The sequence below is a fragment of the Crocodylus siamensis genome, chromosome 7 (genome assembly GCF_052110815.1).
Source record: "Crocodylus siamensis isolate JL-2025a chromosome 7, ASM5211081v1, whole genome shotgun sequence".
Taxonomy (NCBI): domain Eukaryota; kingdom Metazoa; phylum Chordata; order Crocodylia; family Crocodylidae; genus Crocodylus; species Crocodylus siamensis.
In genome coordinates this window covers 9,036,805-9,056,121 of record NC_143401.1, presented here as the reverse complement: position 1 = coordinate 9,056,121, position 19,317 = coordinate 9,036,805, and the positions used below count along the sequence as shown (strand labels likewise).

Here is a 19,317-nt window from a genome sequence, read left to right as displayed (position 1 = left end):
GCCATCACAGAGGACATTCTGGTCTTCTGCTACTCTGTCCTCTATTGATACGAAACCAGACGCCTTTATGTCCTCTATTTTTTTCTTCAAGAGAAAAATAGAGGACATAAAGGCGTCTGGTTTCGTATCAATAGAGGACAGAGGACAACCAGATTGTCCTCTGTGATGGCCAGTCTAGTGGTCCCTGCCCCACGGAGCTCCCTCTTGAATCCCAGCCATTATTTCAAGCCCCGCCGGTACCGTCTTCTCATGCAGACGGACACAGCTGCTCTTTGCACCAGTGCCGGAGCTCTGCCACGAGCCTACCGGCCCTCCTGCCTCCGGCTAGTCCAGTCCTGAGCTCCCCCGCCCGCAGCTCCGCGGACACCTCGGTCTGGCTTTCAGCCCGCAGTTGCTCTTCCAGCCTGAGCCCTGCCTCTGTCTGAGACGGGTGCCCACGGGTGCGGCAGCTGTGGAAGCAGGATGAGACCTCCAAGCTCACCCTTGTTTATGCTGGGGTTTGAACGGGCACAGCTTTCGGACCTTAACCCTGCCCCTCAGTTCTCCTCACATCCAGGCAAGTTTGGTGCTAGGGTTTTAGTTCATCCCACTCTAAGGGAGAGGAACCCGCTACGAACTTGGTCCCCCCATTCGGAGTCCAGTCGTACCCTCTGCATAGCTCCGGCCGCCATGCCGCAGTCTCTTGGCTTGTGCAGGTGCAGATTTACTGAGGCTCGGTCACCCACCGACCCCCACCCCCCCCGTTGCCCTTCAGCGCCCGTGCGGTACAGACCCTGAGTACTTAGCACCACTTGTGGCATGACTGGATCCCCACCGCTATATATATGCCCAAGCATCCGAAAACAGGGCAGGCAGACCTCATCCACCCCCTGCTTAAGGCAGGACCAGCCCTATCTAAATCCTCCCAAGCAAATGGTCAGTGGGGCTAAGCAGTGTCTGTCTAATGAACGAATATGGATGTAAGCACTTGGGTGCCTTTTACAGGCAGTTACTGCATGGCTGCGTCCTTACTGTGGAGATCTCCCGTCCAGGGGGTGTAAGGAGAGGAGACTTAGGCCAGAGCCTCTGGCCCTGACTGTACAGGGCTCCCTTGGTTAATGGCATTCCTGGCTTTCTGTCCCATGAGTTTCAAACTGAGCCCTGTGTGCCTGTGCGGTGGTTTATGAGCAGCCAGTTGAGCCCAATTAGCTGTGTGGCCTTGCTGGCTGGTGGAAGTAACAGCAGGTGATGATTATCTAGCAGAACTGCTGGTAAGTGGGGTTAACTGGTTGCTTCTGATTGCTGCCCAGCAGATGCTGTGCACAGGCCCAGAGCCAGCGGGCTTGGGAGTGCAGGCAGGCCCCCCACTCCACCCCGTGTTGGGCAGGGCTCTGACAACCTGATTGTGAAGCTGCCTTGAAAGGTGAACCGGTTACCGTCCTATCTGTATGGGCTTTGCAGCCGGTGCTGGAGATGCGTCGGCGCACACACGTGCACGCTGCCCCAGGGGCTGCCCTTGCAGTGTGGACCAGGCCTTGGCTTCTCCGCACTCGCCTTGTGAGGTGCTCCCAGAAGTCATGTCTGACCCTGGCTCCCCGCTCCGCAGAGCTTGCCTCGGAGAAACGCCAGCAGTGAATGTCTGCCTGCTTGATATCCGGTCAGTATTCCTGGGCAAGGAAAGAGGAAGCTTGGCATCTAGGCCCTCAGGGGCTTAAAATATGGTTGCTCCAGCAGCAGGGGCCAAATTCAATCCAGGAAATGAGGTCCAGTCTCTTCTCCTACCGGATGAGAAGGGAGCAGAGTACCGGCCAGCGGTCTGCACCCGTACCTGGGGTGCTGGGGCTGTTATGTACCTTGCTAGCTCTGGAATGCTGTTTGCAGCAAAGGCATTTCCTCCCTGAGCACTGCAGATGCCGTTCAGTTTGTGCCCTGAAGCATGAGATTTGACTCTCCGTTTTCTTTCAGGGACATAGTTGCAAACGGTCCTAAAGCTACCCAGCTACGTGCATCCACTTCAGTGGCAAAGATGGCAGGGGGCTTAGTGAAAACACTGTAGGGGGCTTGTCTTGGGCGGAAGATGGGTCCAAACAAAGTCTTAACTCCTCTGAAGAGCAGGAGAGTTTAGAGACTGGGAACTGCATGGTGCTAGGTTGGGAGGAGGGAGAGGAGGTTTTGAACCCTGGGCTCTGCTCTCTACTGCTGTGCAACCTGAGGCAGGTCATCTTGCCCCCCTTTGCCTTTGTTTTCTTATTGTACCTGCTGTCCCTCTGGTTCATTAGTTTATAAACTGTACAACGCAGAGACTGTCCTTCCCTTGGTATCTGCACAACCCCTGGCTCAGCAGAGCCCTGATCTCAACCAGGAGACCCTATGCACCTACCAGTGGTGCTACATCAACATCCCATTAAAGCCCATCTGCTCTTAGTGCCTGGAAATGGGAAGCATCATCCAGGCTTTAGCAAGCAGTTAGTCACTGGATGATGCAGGGGGCAAGGCAGCAGTATAAACCAAGCCCTTAGACATCCAGACATGGTTGTTGGTCCAGAGCACATCGGGACCATCTCTATTGCTAATTACAGACTAAGGGCCAGACTTTTCAAAACTGTGAGTGTTTGTGCTAAAATCTAGTGCAACACAGGACATGCATGAGCAGCGTAAGGCCAGTGGGAGACTCGGAGACAGCACAGATTGAATCAGTGGCCTTTGCATCCAAATCCAGGAACCCGTCTTACCTGAGCTCAGCATTTCAGCTCTAGCTATGTCAAGCTGGACCCAATCTCTATAAAAATCAATGCGGCCCAGCCAGTGACAGGAGGTGGAGTATACGTGTGGGTGACATGTGATGCCCCCCTGAGCTTGCAAGCGTGCACTGGAACTTCTACCTATCTGATGACGCACACCCTCTTTAAACATGCTCACCCTCATCCCCACAAGGTGTGCTTTGTGTAATGGAGATAAAGGCAATCCAGGTTCCCGACAGGAATGCAGAGCAACTGAGCTGTGTGAAGAGCTGCTGCGTCTCTTCTCCGAGCTGCCAGGAACGCAGAGAAAGCAGCTCGCAGGACTCCCATCACATAGAGGGGAGAAAATGCCTCTCAACAGAGTTCCTGCCTTGTGGTCATATGGAGCTGTTTAAAATCCTCCTCCCCCCGCCTGACTTGGGCAAAAGGCTGTAAAGCTACATGTGTAATCCGTAAATTATCACCTTTGATTGGCCGAGGCAGCTTCCAACAGAGAGGAACTGGTGATGGGGTGGACAGGTAACGGTCCGTGCAATAGGTGACAGAGCGCCATGAAAAAGATAACCCAGCAGACTGCCTCAGCTATGGCCCCGTTCTCTTCTCTTTCTTCTTCTGAGTTGAAACACATGTGGGTTATTTATCAGTTTCATAAATTAATCGCTGGAAGCAGGGGCTGATGTCAACTCCTGGTACTTTGGAAAGAGGATCACGTCAATGTGCTGCAATGTGGTTTCAGACATTGTGTCCTGGTGGGGGGGTTGCTTTCCTGAAAGGAGTAACCAAAACCGCTGTGTGTTTCAGAGCTGGAGGCTTAGGGGTGCTAGGGGGATGAGAGGAAAGTCAAAAAGGAGAGGGGGTGGGTGAGAGAAGGATAGAAAGAGATGTACATATATTGCCTAAATCCGAATCTTATGCTTGCCCATAAAAAATAATTGCTGTCCATGCAGTCCCTGAAACATCCCTACCTTGACCCTTGTCCTGAAATCTAGGCACTTCATCATCACTATTTTAAAGCAGCAGCATTGTAATAGGGAACCCCTAACCCTACTGTGCAGAAAGGGATCATGTACCTTTAAGGCTGTAGGCACAAAGCAGGAGCTACGCCTCCTTCTGGGGGTATATAAGAGACCTTGCCAGGGGGTTAGGCAGTTGGATTGGAGACATCCTGGAGGCAGGAGCTCTGCTGGAGGTTAATTCTTGATGGCCAGGGGAGAAAAAGGGCTGACTCAGGTAAGCCACAGGCATGAAGAAGAAAAAGACTGCCACGCGGGTGAGCAAGGCCTAGAAATATTGCTGGTGAGGGAGGTGGTGGGTGATTTAAAGTAGGTCCTGAGAGAAGGCAATACGATTGGCTGGACTTGTAGTGGTATGAAGCCTACCGGTGACATCCTGGGAGATGGGGAGTGAAAGCACTAGCAAGAACAGTTCCCAGCTGAGTGGAGGGCTCAAAACAATGTAAACAATAAGACGTGGCAGGAGAGAACATTGGCCACTGGGTGGCAGGGGAAGTGTCCCGTGCTAATCAAAACAGGGGATGACAGTGTGCCCTAGGGGCCACAGCAAGGGAGTCGTCCATTGCCTAACAGCAGATGTCAGACATCCATGGTACTGCAATCAAACATGCTGGCAACGCATATCCCCTTTGCTCCACTGTAGCTGGTAGATGCCTGCAACATGCCATGCACTAGCTGGGGACCTGGCCACGTGTTGTTATTTTTATTAGTATATTGCTGAAGCATCTAGGAGCTAATGGAGTCTGTGGTTCCCTGTGCTGAATGCTCTACTGATGAAGGGTCTCTGCCTTGTAGAGCTTGCAGTGTATAATCCCTTCCCCATTACCTATTCATCTATTAGTGTCAGTTCTGCTACAGTCCCTGCCTGAACTGTGCAGCCCTTCTGCCAGGAGAGGTGATGCACAAACAGGGATGTGGGTGACGGGGCATATGGGGTGCCTCGTTGTGCTTCAAGCACAGGCTGGACAAGGAATGGTATCTTGCACACGCTCAGGGCTTAACCTGTGACGAGGAGCTCAGCCTCTTAAGAAGTATGGAAGCAAACGTGTCTCACAAAGTTGGCTTGCGGTAGCCCACTGAAGCCTTGCCCAAGATCAAGGAGCTGATGTGCTAGGTGCTACACAGGCACATAGGGTCTCTTTGCATGCGGAGTTGCACCAGTTTACCTGATGCATCTGAAGTAGTGCAGTTGCAAGGAAGAGTGCGCTTTGGTTTCATTGAATCGATTGGGAAGAGATCTGAGCTAGCCTGAAATGACTGAAACGCATACCTCTAGAGGCGTCTCGTAGGGCAGTGATTTACAATCAGGGTGCCAGGGCACCCTGGGTGCTGTGAGATCCTTTGAAGGGTGCAACAGGAAGTGTGAGGAGATGAGCAGAAAAGGGCAGTCTCAGGCTCTCCCGGCCTGGTTGTTTCTCTCTTCCCACCACCACTGCAAGAAGGTAAGCATGGCAACAAATAAATAAGTTTTTGAAATGGAGTGCCCCTCAATTCACAGCAGTTATGGAGGAGGCCTCCAATCTACTGAGGCTGCCTGGAGTCTAAAAAGGTTGAGAGCCAGGCATGGGCACACAACCTACTCGCTGCACAAAGGGCTTTTGCTACATCAGCTGCTCTGCTATAGCTGCCTGTGTATACGCTTGTACGCGCCGATAGATGAGAGCGAGACTGTGGTATCTTCTTTCTCCTTTGCTGTGCCAGGTAACTGCCTTGCTGACATACACCCTTACTCTGTGAAGTAAGTCTATACGGGAGTCTGCACCTGTTTAAAGCTGATTTTTAAGTTAAACAGATGCAAATTTTTCCTGAGCAGAAGGCTTTAGTCGGCAGCCAAGCTGGAAGGAGAATCCAAGGCTCTGGCTTGTCCTGCATCCTACCCTAAAGACCAGGCTCACTGCCAAATAACACGCAGCAACACAGGAGTCGGTGCATGACCGAGCACCCCCGTTATCAGCAAGGCTCTCCGGGGCCTTGTACAGCCCAGCGCACCACGCAGGGGCAGATCCTGTTCAGTCGCTTGCAGGAGCAGGAGGCCTCCCGATTTCAGCTACTGTCTATCTCAGAATTAGCTGCTGCCTGTCCGGAAATCTCTGCTCAGCCACTCAGGCCTGTAATAGAGTCATAACTCTCTCCAAATCCTTGTCCTCAAGCCGGGGTGGGGGGGGTTTCAGTCCCACTCTGGCAATCCAAGCCCTTGCCGGTGGAAATTTGGCCTCGAGGGAAGACTGGACACATTTGGAAGCCCAGTGTCTTGCCCTTTCAAGCCTGCTTACCCCTCCTAAAGAAATAAATCTGCCTAGAAAGAAAGAAGCACTGCTGAGCTGCGAGTTTGCTCTCAGACACGGCTGTCATCCCAAACATGCCACGTCCTGGGAGCCTCGGAGCTGCCGGCTTCTAACCACAAGCCCAGCCAGGTTTTGGTTTTCCCCTTTGCCCTCCCCCGCCCCCAGAAGTGCCTGTGCTGTTTTTATTTTAGGTTTGGCAAAGACTATTGTCTGCTTTATCTCCCTGCCCTCTGCCTGGGGTCTGTTGGGAGCAGGGGGCTAATTCCCGCCCAACACACACTTCCAAGTGACTCTGATGATGCTTGCCACCTGGCTGTCACGCCTGCTGCAGACGCGGGAGGTGCAAACAGGGCTCCTGGTCCCAGCAAACCCACCGGGACCCATTTGCATTTAGCGCCATGAGCTCGCCCACTCCTGGTCCTGCCGTAGATCAGTGGTGGAGCCGGCGGCAGAGCACCCAGCTGTAAAGGTCTATCTAGCGTCGCGGCCAGGGGGTGAAGCTGCCCCTTGTGGCTTCCCTTCCCTTCAGGGCAGTATGAAAGGGACTGGGGTACCCGTGACCCTTCCCGTGAAGGGACTGTGAGGGAGGGGAGTGACTGCCCTGGCTTTGTTCACTTGGGGAAATTGCATGTGATCATGCTGCCCCCCTCCTGCCAAAGCCAGCCATTGCCCCATCTGCATGCCACCCTGCCTGTTGCCTCCAGTTGGATTTCACAGGATGGGCAGCACCAGCAGAGGGGGGGATCTCTGCCTGGAAGAGGATCCAGGAAAAGCTTTTGAAGCTCTCAGCACCGTTGGCTGGTCACCTCTCAACGGCATCCGCCAGAAACGCCCTCCCCCCCCGTAATGCTGAGCATCTGCACCGGCCCCCCACAGCTTTGACAAATGGTGCGGGCTGAGCCGCGAGCGCGCGTGCCCCATCGCACAGAGGTGGGTCCTGCGGAGTTGGGGAGGACTCCAGCCAGGCCAGGCAGGAGGAGAATGGGCCGAGGCATTCATCCAAGCTCATCTCAGCTCATCTGTGGAGAAACACAGCCGCAGACAGGAAACAGCCCATTAGGCTGAGGACCAGCATGTATCATCGGAGCACGCTCCCGACTGCTCTCAGGTGCTCAGGGACCTCTTTCTGGCAGAAGGCTCCAGCCGATAAGAAGCGTTTGGACAAGTGCATTCATTGTCTCCCATCCAAAGTGAGTGAAACATCACAGGCCAGACTCCTCCTGGCTGTGGCGCCAGCTCTGGGACGGAGGAGAGGGAACTCGGGGCCAGCCAAGGGCTGCTCCGGCCCTTGCCGAAGCCTACGGCAGCCCGAGTGTGCCTGGCACTGCAGAGGCTCCCTTGAAGGGGTGCAGAGGCAAGAGAAGGAGAGTGCACCTCGGCTACTTCCTAATACACACCCCTTTCCAGCCTGTCCCACAACACCAGGACCTGGGTGCTCCCGTGGAGAAGGTGCGGAGACTCTCCGGTCCCAGAGGGATTCCTTGAAGGAAGTGGAAACCTTCAGTCTTTCTCCATGGCTCTGTGAATTTGGTCCCCAAACACCCAGATCCTCCTCCAGACAAAGTCACAGTCAGTTCTGCCTCCTAGCAGCTGGCTCTTTGGTTTCTCAGGGTCCCAGTGCATTGAGGCATGTTCACAGCACCTTTAAGTAATCCCTTATAACAGCATCTTGCAAGCCTGAAGCCTAGAGACACGCTGTTCTCTTAGGAGATGGGCCCACATGGGGGTTTAGTTTGGCACAACCATTTTGTATTTTCTTAGGTGTATGTGCAACACAAAATCACATGCAACATAGTCGGCTTGGCAGCGAACCTTGCAAGTGCCATTTCCTGCAGACACCGAGACCCCAACCACATCAGAGTATGAGCTGGATGGCAAGGGGTACTTGTTGTTCTTGCCGAAGAGATATTCCCTGGCCAGATCCATTGCTCCAGATCGAAGGCTGCCCATATAATGTCATTCTGGGAGCTAGTGGTTTCCAGGAGCGAGAGCTGAAACTTTTTGTGCTGCTCAGAAGAGCCTTTGCAGCCCTGGATTGTGGTGTAAGGCAACAGCTATGGACTCTGCAAGAAATAACAAGACTCAGCACTTCTGCAGAGCTCTTCAGCCTTACAGCGCAGTAGCTTGTATGACGAAAGGTTTATAAAATGGGGCCAGCAATACTGACAAGCAAGAGTGAAGGTTGAAGGGAAGTAACTTTACTGTTAGCGGGCAGCCAGGGGCAGACCTGAGACCAGAATTGCTATTTTCTGAAGTCACTACCAAACGCTACCCACTGGACCTGCAGCCTGCTCCAGTCTGTGAGTATGGGGTTATTCCAGCAGGATGTCACCAGCCAGTAGGTGCCAGGCCATTGCAAACCCTCTTCCTTGCAACGCCTATGGGATTTTTTGGTGATTCAGGGGTAGGGGAATGGACTGAGAATACAGTAGAGGATATGAATGAGACTGCTCTGCATATAGGGCAGGAACAACCAGATATTGCTTGGAGCTTCTTGATTATACAGCCCTCTCCCTATAATGCAAGGTGAGACCCAAAGGAGTGGCTTCTCGTTTGCCAGCAGGCTCAAGCAACAAATAATTTCTTATTATCAGCCAGGAGATTGCCAATGGATGCCACAGCTGTGTCGTACATTTGTCTGCGTTGAACGACTGTCAGTTTACATGGTGAGGGGCCCCTGTTCTCAAGCCTCCCACTGGCTGGGCACAGCCCGGGTGCTCTGGGAGCGCAGCGTGTGGGAGCCTTGGGAGCCGGCTCCAGAGAAGCTCATTTTTCTTGCCTGTTTTGTAAGTGCAATAATGAGAGCTGTCAGCTTCAGAGGGCTTCTCGACAGCTCTGTGTCTTTGCTTCCCAACTACGGGTGATGGATGCCCCCCACCTATTCAGCCAGTTGCTCTGGGCAGGCTGCATTGTGTGCCAGCCTTAGAGGCTGGTAACAGCCCCCTGTGTTTGCCTGCAGGTAAAGCCGCAGCTCTGAGTTTTCTGCATTTTGAATTCTCTGGTCTCTTTGGTCCAGATCCACTGAAAGGCAAAAATAATAACAACAGCGATGACCTCGGGCAGAGCTGGGCGTTCCTTTGGCTCCAATGCTCCCAGCTTGGGTTCTTGCCCATGGTTCAGTCTGAGGATGGAAAAAAACTATGCACTTGACGTAGGCCAAGCCCCAGAGCCCTTGTGCAGCTGCAAGCTCCGAACTGCGTCGCCGTTCTGGTTTAAAGCAAAAGATTTGGAGCTCTGGGAGAATGAGAAATAAGTCTGAGGCTAGGTGATGGCATAGCACAGTGACTTTTCAACCCAGGTGCTGGGGCACCCCAGGGTGCCACGAGCCCATTCAAAGAGTTCTGTACAATATTAGCACTGGTGTGTTGCAAACACTCACATGATTCACAAGAGAAACCCAGAGGCTTCAAATACGACTCCATAGTGTCAAAAACATCCTGACCTGTTGTGAGCTTTCTGAGATCTTGGCAACAGAAGAATTGGTCTGCCAGGCCTTTATAGATGTTATGTTTTTCTAGGTTTAACTGAGACTACAACCATCACTATATACACATGGATGTCTGTAGTCTGACATTAAAATTGGTTCCAGTCCAAATTAACTAATCCTCACTGAATGAGGATTAAAGTTAATGCAGACTAGGGCAGTCCACATCAGGCAATTTTAAACTGTATTTATTAACATGTATATATGTCTTTGCTTTTAGGAAAAACCATCCTTAAGAACTCCAGATAAGTGCTGCAAATATCAGTCCCCACAAGGGAAACTCGATTGGGTTTTTGCAACACAGCAGCGGCTATGGGGCACAAAGAGCTGTAATACCTTTACGAGGTCGGATGTGCCAACACCACCTCACCCTACCTATCAGGGCAGTTACTGCTTTTGGAACAGCACTTTAGATAATTGCAACAATGCAGCTGTGCTTAAACAGGCTTATTGTTATCACCTCCTAATTACTTCCAATCTCGGTTAAGGGGCTGTCAAGTGTATAGACTTTGTATAGCCAGTGCTGATGGTTAATGATCATCTATGAACCCTTAATTCAAACTGAAATTGTGATTTGAACTATGTGATGCAAATCAGTTCAGATAGTTTAGAAAATGCTGAGCATATTTACAAATGGCCATAGTCAAAAAACAAGTGAAAGTCAAGAGCTGGCACTTGCATTTTCTGAGGGTTGACTTGAGTCTAGCATGGGGTTGCCTTAAGTCTAAAAAGGTTGAGAGCCACTGGTGTGGTGTACAGAGGGATGAGATGCACCCTCCTCCTCAAAGATGTGCATAAGAGACCGAGAAACCAGCAGTGATGGCTTCTTGTGCCCCACAGGAATGGGCAGAGGGCCTCAAGAGGCTGGGAAGAGGTGTCAGGGATCTGAGGCTTTCTCACACGGTGCTTGTGCCACTGCAGCTCTCTGAGATGGGTATCGCAGTAGCAACTCTACTGTGGTTTAGGTGTATCAGATACACGCACGGAGGCATTACCTCTTGTGAAAACCTTATCCTCTAAACAGGGATGATAGACAAAGGGCAGGAGGGAGCTCTGGGCCGCAGTCAGGGGCAAAGGTGGGAGTCGAGTCCAGCTCTCTGCCTACCCAAGCACGTGACTCCCTCTCCTAAGCCTGCCTGAGTCAGACCCCGTCTCCCTGAATGGAGAAACTAAGGGGATTCTCGGCCTCTTCCCAAGAGCTGGGGTGATGCAGCTCAAGGGTGCCCTCAGGAAAATATCCCCACTCTACTCCTTGGCCTGCATGACTCTGTCCCATCCAAAGTCATCCCACTTGCTGGTCCTGTCTCTGATCCTGAGACTCGGCGAAGGGAGAGATGAAATTGGAACTGGTAGGCTGCGGGTGGATGCTGTCCTCTGGGCTATTCCTCCGTGGTTTCTCCTAGCTGGCATGACGTATCCAGAGAAAAGGGGTCTCTACCCCTTCGCTTGAGAGAGTCCTCTGCTGCTGGTGGGAGTTCTCTAGGTGCTCAGCCTACTCTTGAGTTCATCCCCTGACTCCTTGCTGTACCCCGCTTCAATCAATAACCCTGCTCTGCCCTTCCTTGTGCGGAGGGTCTCCTGCACATTATGGTGTTTGCAACCCAGCTCAGAGCTGTGCTTTTGCATCTATTTGCCTTGGATTCACTCCCAGTAGTCATTGCCCTTTTCTCTTCTCTTTTCCCCCGTCTTTGGTGCCCCACACCGAAGACAGCGGTAGCTGTTTCGTTGACTGCAGTGGAATTTAGGCCAGCTGAGGTTCTGCCCCAAACGCGGCCCCTGAAGAGAGAGGGCAGCCCCGGGCCAGGATGTGACCCTTGTGCTGCCCATTATACAGCAGGATCTCATCCGAGCCACCATCCAGCCGGGGGCTGATCTGTCCTGCTTGGCTCACTCACACGTGGAGCTCGTCGCTGTTCTTGAGGTACTCCTCTTCACTTCAATGTGGGATCCACAGACTGTGTTTTTTCCGCTGCCCCTATATCAAGCTGGCTGTCGGGATAAGCGGGACATCAGCAACCAAGAAGGATGAGTTCACAAGTGGAAAGAAGCAAATGTATATAATGCACTGCACTTCAGCCCTGTTCTGCAGTTCACTGGGGGCTTTCATAGTTGTTCGGGGCTGGAAGGGCCGGGGTGGGCGACTACCACCTCTGGGGACAGCCTGGTCCAGGCCCTCGGTACTCACCTTGTAAAGAAGTTTTTCCCTATGTGTAGTCTGAAATGATCTTCCATTGGAAAGGAAGTGTCATTCTTAGTGTGGGCTGAGAATTTTACACCCTTGCAACCAAAAATAGTTGTGGGAATTTCTTGTGAAAACTAAATATTGCTGATTCCCTCCCCACCCGATCTCCCTTCTGGCTATGGGAGTGGTCACAGACGTGAAGGTCACAAATTTGAAGGGCTCTGGAAGTTTGACTAAAATCAGTTTGTCCAGATTTAGTCTCGATCTCCATTTTACAGATGTGGAAACTGAGGCCTGGGGCATGTCCCCTCTCACGTCATATGGCGGGTTGAATATCCTGTCTCCCACAACTCTGCTATGCATCTCCTCCTCCTCCTCCTCCCCTTAGCTGAACAGCTTGGTACAAGTGATCCTGCCTTCAGGAGTCATCAAAAATGGGCCGTGTGGAAGAGGCCGAGCAGCTCTGAGAGGCAAGCGCAGCTTTTCCTAGGAGACATGGTTTCAGTGGTACGTGAGCAGCGCTCAGCGGATCAGCCGACTCCTGAGCTCCCATTTTAAATTTCTAACCCAAGGTTTAGATGCGCAAAACAATTTCTTCCCTTGGAGCTTTGCCTGATGTTTTTCCAGGAAACGCCTCTCCCGGGCTGTGTAATAGTTTCCTCGATTACAGCCTTGTGACATAGGTCACCTCACTGAATGCAGCCAGCCCTTGTTTGCACTTAAGCACCTCTGTCCCACAAGCTCAACAGACGGGAAATAACCCTGGATAGCTCTCTGGGTTAGGAGAGAGATTTTGATCCCTGCTGGCTCTGACCCTGGATGAAGGAGGCTGGAGGCTTTTATCTTGCATTCTCTGGAAACTTTTCATTAAGAGGGCAGGGCATGTGTCACTGGCCGGCACGCTGCAGTCCAACATCCCACCACGCTCCTGGCCCCCGTGTCGGGTCGTCTGCCTCTTGTCTTTATTTTTAATTCCTTTCCTTGGAGAGGATCCTTAACTTGGCTTGTCAGCTCCGCTCCTCTGCAGTCCTGCGCTCATCTGGAGCGGGGGTGTCCTCAAGTTCCAGTTAATCAGGGACCAGACGAGGTGCTCCGTGCTGCCCATTGATTGACTGGTGGCTCTTGGCATTCGTGCAGGTTCGACCCCCTTCCGCCCCCAGAAATGATCCTTCAGCAGCCTGAGCAGAGGTGCCGTAGAGCAGAGCCTCGTCTGCCCCAATGGTCTGAAGGACAGGAGCCGTTACCTGCTGGCTGTTATGCTTACCAAGGCATAGGTGAAGCTGGGAGCAAGACTGAGCAACTTCTCAGCAGGCTGCACCCCTCCAGCAAAAGGACTCCCTCCCTCCCTGCTGTGATGCTAAAAATACTCCCGTGCACTAAGCAGATAGGAGCACCAGGAAGCACCTCTGTCAGGCTGCCCAAGTCTAGGCTCACCGGTGTTCGCTGTCATCATTGGCCTGGCATGTGGGACACCCCTTTGGGATAGCTTGTTTGTCCCTCTGGGCACTGCTCGGGACCCCAGCTTGTCTCACGGCACTGGGCTAAGCACTTTTCTGGCTTGATTGTCATTGTAGTCGATTGCCTCTGAGCTCAGGTAGTATTGCCTACTGGTCACATTACTGTGCGCTGCTCTAGTACTTTCCTGTGAAAATCTCAAAGCACTTCAGTGACTTAAGTTTAAGCTGCATACCCATTCTCAGATGTAGCACTGTCAGCTGCCTCTAGAGAGGGGAACCCAACCTCACACCGTGAGCGAGTGACACGGAGCTCGAGCGAGAACCCCCATCTTCACAACCCTACACGTGGCCTTTAACCACTCAACCAGCGTTTCTCAACCCGTGGGTCACAACCCAAAAGCAGGTTGCAAGAATATATGAAAGGGCTGGGAACAAACTTTAAAAATGCACTCTCCTTAAAAGCAGAAAAACGTGGGAAACCGTGGCTTTTCCCCTGCAGGCTGGCAGAGCTCCAGCCTGCAAGGGGCTGCTCGGGGCTCCCCCTGCCCCACACATTGCAGGGCTGGGGCCTGGGGGGGGGGGCAGTGTGTTGGGACTGAGGGGCACTGGGTTGGGACCGACCATGGGTGTTTCCAAATAGGTCCTGGAACAAAAAAGTTTGAGAACCACTGCACTAGACCACTCTCACTGTTAAAGCAGCCACATCTGACTGGCCCACTAACCCCTTGCCAGGCAAGTCAGGACTCTAATTTCCACCTCCCTCTGACCCTGGTGCAAAGAAGAGCAAATCCCCTCCTTCACGCTTTCCAGGCACTTGAACAAGCTGCCGTGCTCGTTTGCTCCCCGACTGAGAATGGCCCTGTCAGATCTTGCCTTCTCTTTGCAAGGAGCCATTTCCTCGGCTGGGGATGGAAGAAGGTGGAGTGGAAACATGGAAGTCCGAGGGAGGCAGCCAAGACAAATCCTTTACCTCAGACGGTTGGAACGCTGTACTCCGCTCGCCGCCGAGCCGATGTGTAATTGCAGGAGCGCTGTCCTCGAGCATAAAAGAAGATTTCATAAACATTTGTTGGGGGGGAAGAAGAGTGGTTCATGGCTCGGTGTCTTCGCTAGAGACATCCGATGCTTTGCCAAGAGTTTGTAGCATCAGAATCTGTTCCCTGCTGGGTTTTTTCTCCCCCCCCCCCCTTCTTCCTTTTATTTTATTTTAATTTTTTTTGTTTGTTTAATTTTGTTTTGGGTTTTTTTTCATGCTGCAGCTTTTTGCTGCCGTTTCAGTGGAAGCAATTCAGGAAATGCCGATCAAATCCAGCTGAGGAGCAGTTCTGCTCATTCTTTCTCCAGCAGAAAACGGCCAAGTGCTTAATTCTTATTAACAGCAACCGCAGTTCACTGGTGTGTGTGTGTGTGCTGGGGAGGGGGTGGAAATAGCCGGCTCTCTGGCATCCCGTGTTATTTAAGCTTCTGAAAATAAATGTTCTCTGGTGCAAATCAATCTGTTTGCAGCTCGGTTCTCAAAGCTGGCAAGAAAAATGTTGCTAGAGGAAAGATATATTTATAGAGGGTATTTATTTTATATAAACAGGCACTTAAGGCAGAGTCTGGTCTTCCATCGCAGCATAACCTCCTATGCTTTCGCAATCAAAGGTTCTCATAAGTACTTGACCAAACAAACTCCTGTTGCTGTTTAAAAAGCACCGCAGCGGAGAGCTACTAGAACTGGCAAACCTCGGAGTGGGAATTCATTTCTGACATTTCATTTTTCAGGCTGCTGGCCGCCAAAAGCTACAGGCGTTCGTGAACCCACTCCCCAGTCTGAGAGCAAACAGAGCTCAGCGCCTCTAAGGTTTCAATCACGGAGTGAGGCCCGGACTTGGAACCTGCAGTCTTTTCGAGAGCCAACTCCAAAGCGCACACGTTTTTTGTTAGAGGAAATCCTGTTCATTCGAGAGATGTGACAACAACTCTCAGCTCAGGACAGCTTTTTTCCTCCCTGCCTTTATATTTATATGTATATACAATATGACTTTATATATATAATATGCATACCACAGCAGAGACAGCAGCTGCCACTGGCCCTGCCATAGGCTTCTTTCCTTGGTGTGTGTGTCCATATGTGTATGTGTATGTGTGTATGGATATATACACACACACGCGCACACACATGTGTATTTATTTCATAGACTGTAGAGTCAGAAGGGACCACAAAGGATCATCGTGTCCGACCCCCTGCCCCTGGCAGGAAAGAGGACCGAGGTCAGGCGACCCCAGCCAGGTGACTATCAAGCCTCCTCTTGAAGACCTCCAAGTTAGGTGATAGCACCACCTCTCTTGGAAGCCCTTTCCAGATTATAAAAACGTTCTTCCTAATGTCTAACCTAAATCTACTCTCCACTAGTTTGCACCCATTATTCCTAATTACTCCTAGGGGCACTCTGGTAAATACTGCATCTGTTGTCCTCCCTTGATACACTTATAGCCTGTATAGGCCCCCTTCTTTATACATGAAGAAGAAACTAACAATTTTATATATAGTTGAATGAGATGATTGTTCACCTCACATAAATTATACCTGGGTTATAAACATCCATGAATAAGAATTCTTTATATGCGTAAAGAATTCATCTCCATAGATGGATAAAGAATAATTATTCATGGAAGTTTACAACCTGGGTATAATTTACCTGAGATGAACGTTCATTTGGGCAGCTTTGAAACCATATATTAGGTACCTTATTATTATGTATTAATAGTATTACCATATTACCTAGATGACCCGGCCACAATCAAGGCCCCCTTCAGCCAGGCAATGGCCCTATGAGTCAGAGTCGCACAAAGGGCTTATAGTTTCAACAGGGTTGTTATCCACACTGTACGGAGAGGGAGTCGGAGCCCAGAGAAGTGAGGTGATGTATTTGGGGGTCACACAGCAAGACTGTGGCAGAACCTGCCTCCATGCTTATCAGCTCTTCTAGCTAAATATATACCACCGTGGCAGTCACCAAAACATTTCGCTTTATTGCTGTGCCAAGTCGATTATTTTTTCTCTTATTGTAGCCTGCAGAGGATAACAGCTCCTTCTGTACAGAATGGACACTTAGCAATCGGTACTGTATGACCCGACAGTCCTTTCTGATGGTCAGCAGCAGCCCTCTAAGCACAGCTTGGCCATCTATACCCATCTCGTGGGGAGGAGGGAAAAGTGATGGGAAGCAGCAGGGGGTATACCCAGTTGGTCACCTTAGCCTGCATGGCATTGCTTCACTGACTCAGGCTGGTGATCGGGAGCATCTCAGATCCTGCAAACATGCAGGTCAGATCCTGAACTTTTACTGCCATATTCATAGGGCAAGGGATTGCACATGGTTTTGGGCAATGGTAGACCTAGCCCTTGGTGTTTATGAGCAAGCAGTATAATCTGTTGGGCTCTGGTAGCATGCTCATCGCCGTGTTATCCGAAGGGTGGAAGGGTGCATGTGTCCTGGCAAACTGAGAATTGCAACACGGACTCAGAACTCACTTGTCTCTGTCCCCCAGTCCAGCTGATATTTATTCATGAACTTCTAAGGGACTCAGAGGCAAAAAGCAGCAGCTCCCATGTTTCCCTAACCTGGCTGTCCTTTTTTGTCCACAGAAAGCCTAGCAGTGAAGCCAGGATGCTCTCAGAAGCTGTCTCATTGCTGCTACTTGTAGCTGGGATCCACTCAGTGTCTGGAGGAGGAGCAGCAGGCTACGCTCAAGTGAAATACATGCAACCCATGGTGAAAGGGCCTGTGGGACCCCCGTTCCGGGAAGGCAAGGGACAATATCTAGGTAAGGAGCACACTGAAGCACAAAATGCTAGGGCTTTTAAAGGCAGCATGGAGTAAAGACTTTGCTTTGGGAGCATGGAGAAGGTCAGAGCCGCTGGAATGGTGCAAAGCGTCTCCTCCTGTTTAACGCTCTCGTGATCCACAAGCGTGCATGACCTACCACTTCCCTCTTCCTGTGGTACAGTGTCCTTGTTCATATTCACTAGCACAGTATGAAATAGATACAGCCCCTCAGATGCAGTCAGGGAAGAGGATAATCCTGAAGCATCCTTCTCTGCTCTGGCTACAGATGAGCGCTGCAGGCAGGCCAAAGAATATTCAGGGTCTCTCACTGCGGAGACAAAGGTAGATTTGGTCTTCACTAGGATCACTGCTGAGCACAAGGACTTGTCATTCAATTTTGGGGAATAAAACAAAAAAACTTGCTCCTGATCACTTGTTTGTGTGCTGCTGGGGTAGCTGGCCTGGAGAGCTTTGGCATTCAGGGACACTTAGGGTCTGCAATGTGTTGCAGAGACATTGGGATCTCCTTTTCCCAGCTCATTTGTTTTTAGTTCCTCAATTCCACAGTGACATTCAGCTCTCATTTCTAATGTGAATGCAAATCAGTGTCGACTGGATGGGACCCCTTCTTTTTGCTGCTAAGCCTGGGAGGGGGCTTTGCATTTGCAGGCTTTCTGCTACAACTTGCATATGTATTCCAGATGAACTATCATGGGTGATTGCCTCTTATTGCAACAGGCCGAGAAACTGTTGCTTGCATGAGCCATATATAAATCAGCTGCAGTCTCGTTCATGAAACTAAGGTTGGCTGTTGGTAAACGTCAGATTTAGGTTAGGTCTCGGGAAAATCTCCCGTGCTGTCAGAAGGGTGAGGAAGTGGGATGAATTGTTCAGGGAAGCTGCAGAACCTCCTTCACTGGAGGCTTTCAAGAGGAGGCGGTTGAGAGCGATGATGTAGGGATAGCGTTCCTCTCTTCTCGCAGGGAGCCGGTTCAGATGATCCTTGAGGTCCTTTCCAACCTGCTGAATCTATGATTTCAAGGGTAAAAGCTATAGGCCATGGCATGCCCATAGTGTGCATTTAATAATCTTGTCCGTACCTTGGGATGTACCAAAACTTTCTCTGAATCGCTAAACACGTGGACCAGAGCATGAGCTGATGGTCACAACGGTCAGCTTGGGAGAACACTTCCCTGTAAGCCTATGTCCTGATGGAAGTCAATGAGATTTAAGGAAGGCATCATCTGTTGAACCCAGGAGAAAACTTCTCACGTAATCTCTTGTGTGGAGAGGTTCTGGTCCTCTAAGCCTCTCCAACAGTGCCCATTGGACATGTGAACCTCCACCAGATGCTGCTCACACCCCCTGCACAGGGCTGGATGCAGGGGATTGCCCCACGCTGCTCCCTCTCCTCTCTCATGAAACCTGCTGCGCCGATCGGCAGTGCACCTGCAGCCTCAGCCTAGGGGGCTGTATCCTCAGGACGATTCCCCTGCAGGGAGGAAAGCTGCCTGAGCTGCTTTCCACCTTTCACCTGGGCTGCTTGGCATTTCCTTCTGCATGCTGTCCCCCAGTCCCCAGGCTCCTGTGGCTGTCTGAGGTCCCCTTGCCCCCCTGTGCTTCATGTCTTCCCAGCGCTGCTCTGGAGATGCAGAGCCCAGGAAGCACACCAAGAGAAGCGCGGATGCGCAGATGGCCCCACCGAGGAAAGGAGCCTATGGCAGGGCCAGTGCCAGCTGCTGTCTCTGCTGTGGTATGCAGTACCACTGCCCAGGGCATTAACTTGCCCCTGCCCATACCCTTGCGGGCATCAGGCAGGTGTTCGGCTCATCCATAAGGGGCCGAGCCCTTTGTGAGTGAATAGAAATGGGCCTATTGAGGGCTGGCAGCTTCCTCCTTAGGAGCAAACCCCCCTGCTTTGGATGAACAGTCCTGTGGAAATAGCTCGTGCGTGTGGGGCTGACATAGATGAGGGGAACATCATTTGCGTACCTGACAAGTAGTGCAGGCCAGTGGGTAAGGCAGTGACCTGGGACCCGGGAGACCAGCCCCCAGCTCTGCCGCTGACCTGCTGGGTGATTGGGAACAAGTCACTTTACTCCGTTTCCTCCTTTTCTCTGCAGACCAGAAGCTCCTCAGGGCAGGGATGTGCTTGTAGCAAAACGGGGCTTCAGATGATGCCTCTTGCACCCCCCAAGCCAGCCCTGCACACAGTAGGATAGATATACCCTGCTCCCGGCAGGGTTTCTCCCTCCTGAGATGCTGGTCCCACACTGACAGCAGAGCCTGGTCCCCGCAGCTCTGCTGGGCAGAGGGCTGAGCTCCCCCATGAGCAGCTGTCTATCGGAAATGAAGCCCAAA

General features: G+C 51.6%; 1 protein-coding gene across 3 annotated transcripts in view; it reads left to right on the top strand.

The window, feature by feature from the left end:
* Positions 1 to 19,317, top strand: part of COL8A2 (collagen type VIII alpha 2 chain) — a 138,737-nt gene that overhangs the window by 97,326 nt on the left and 22,094 nt on the right. For all 3 annotated transcript variants that reach the window (XM_090057626.1, XM_090057625.1, XM_090057627.1), the window contains one exon: positions 16,776 to 16,954. In XM_090057626.1, coding sequence (XP_089913752.1) covers positions 16,798 to 16,954 — 157 coding nt within the window. In that variant the 5' untranslated portion in view covers positions 16,776 to 16,797. The remainder of the gene's footprint in view (positions 1 to 16,775; positions 16,955 to 19,317) is intronic.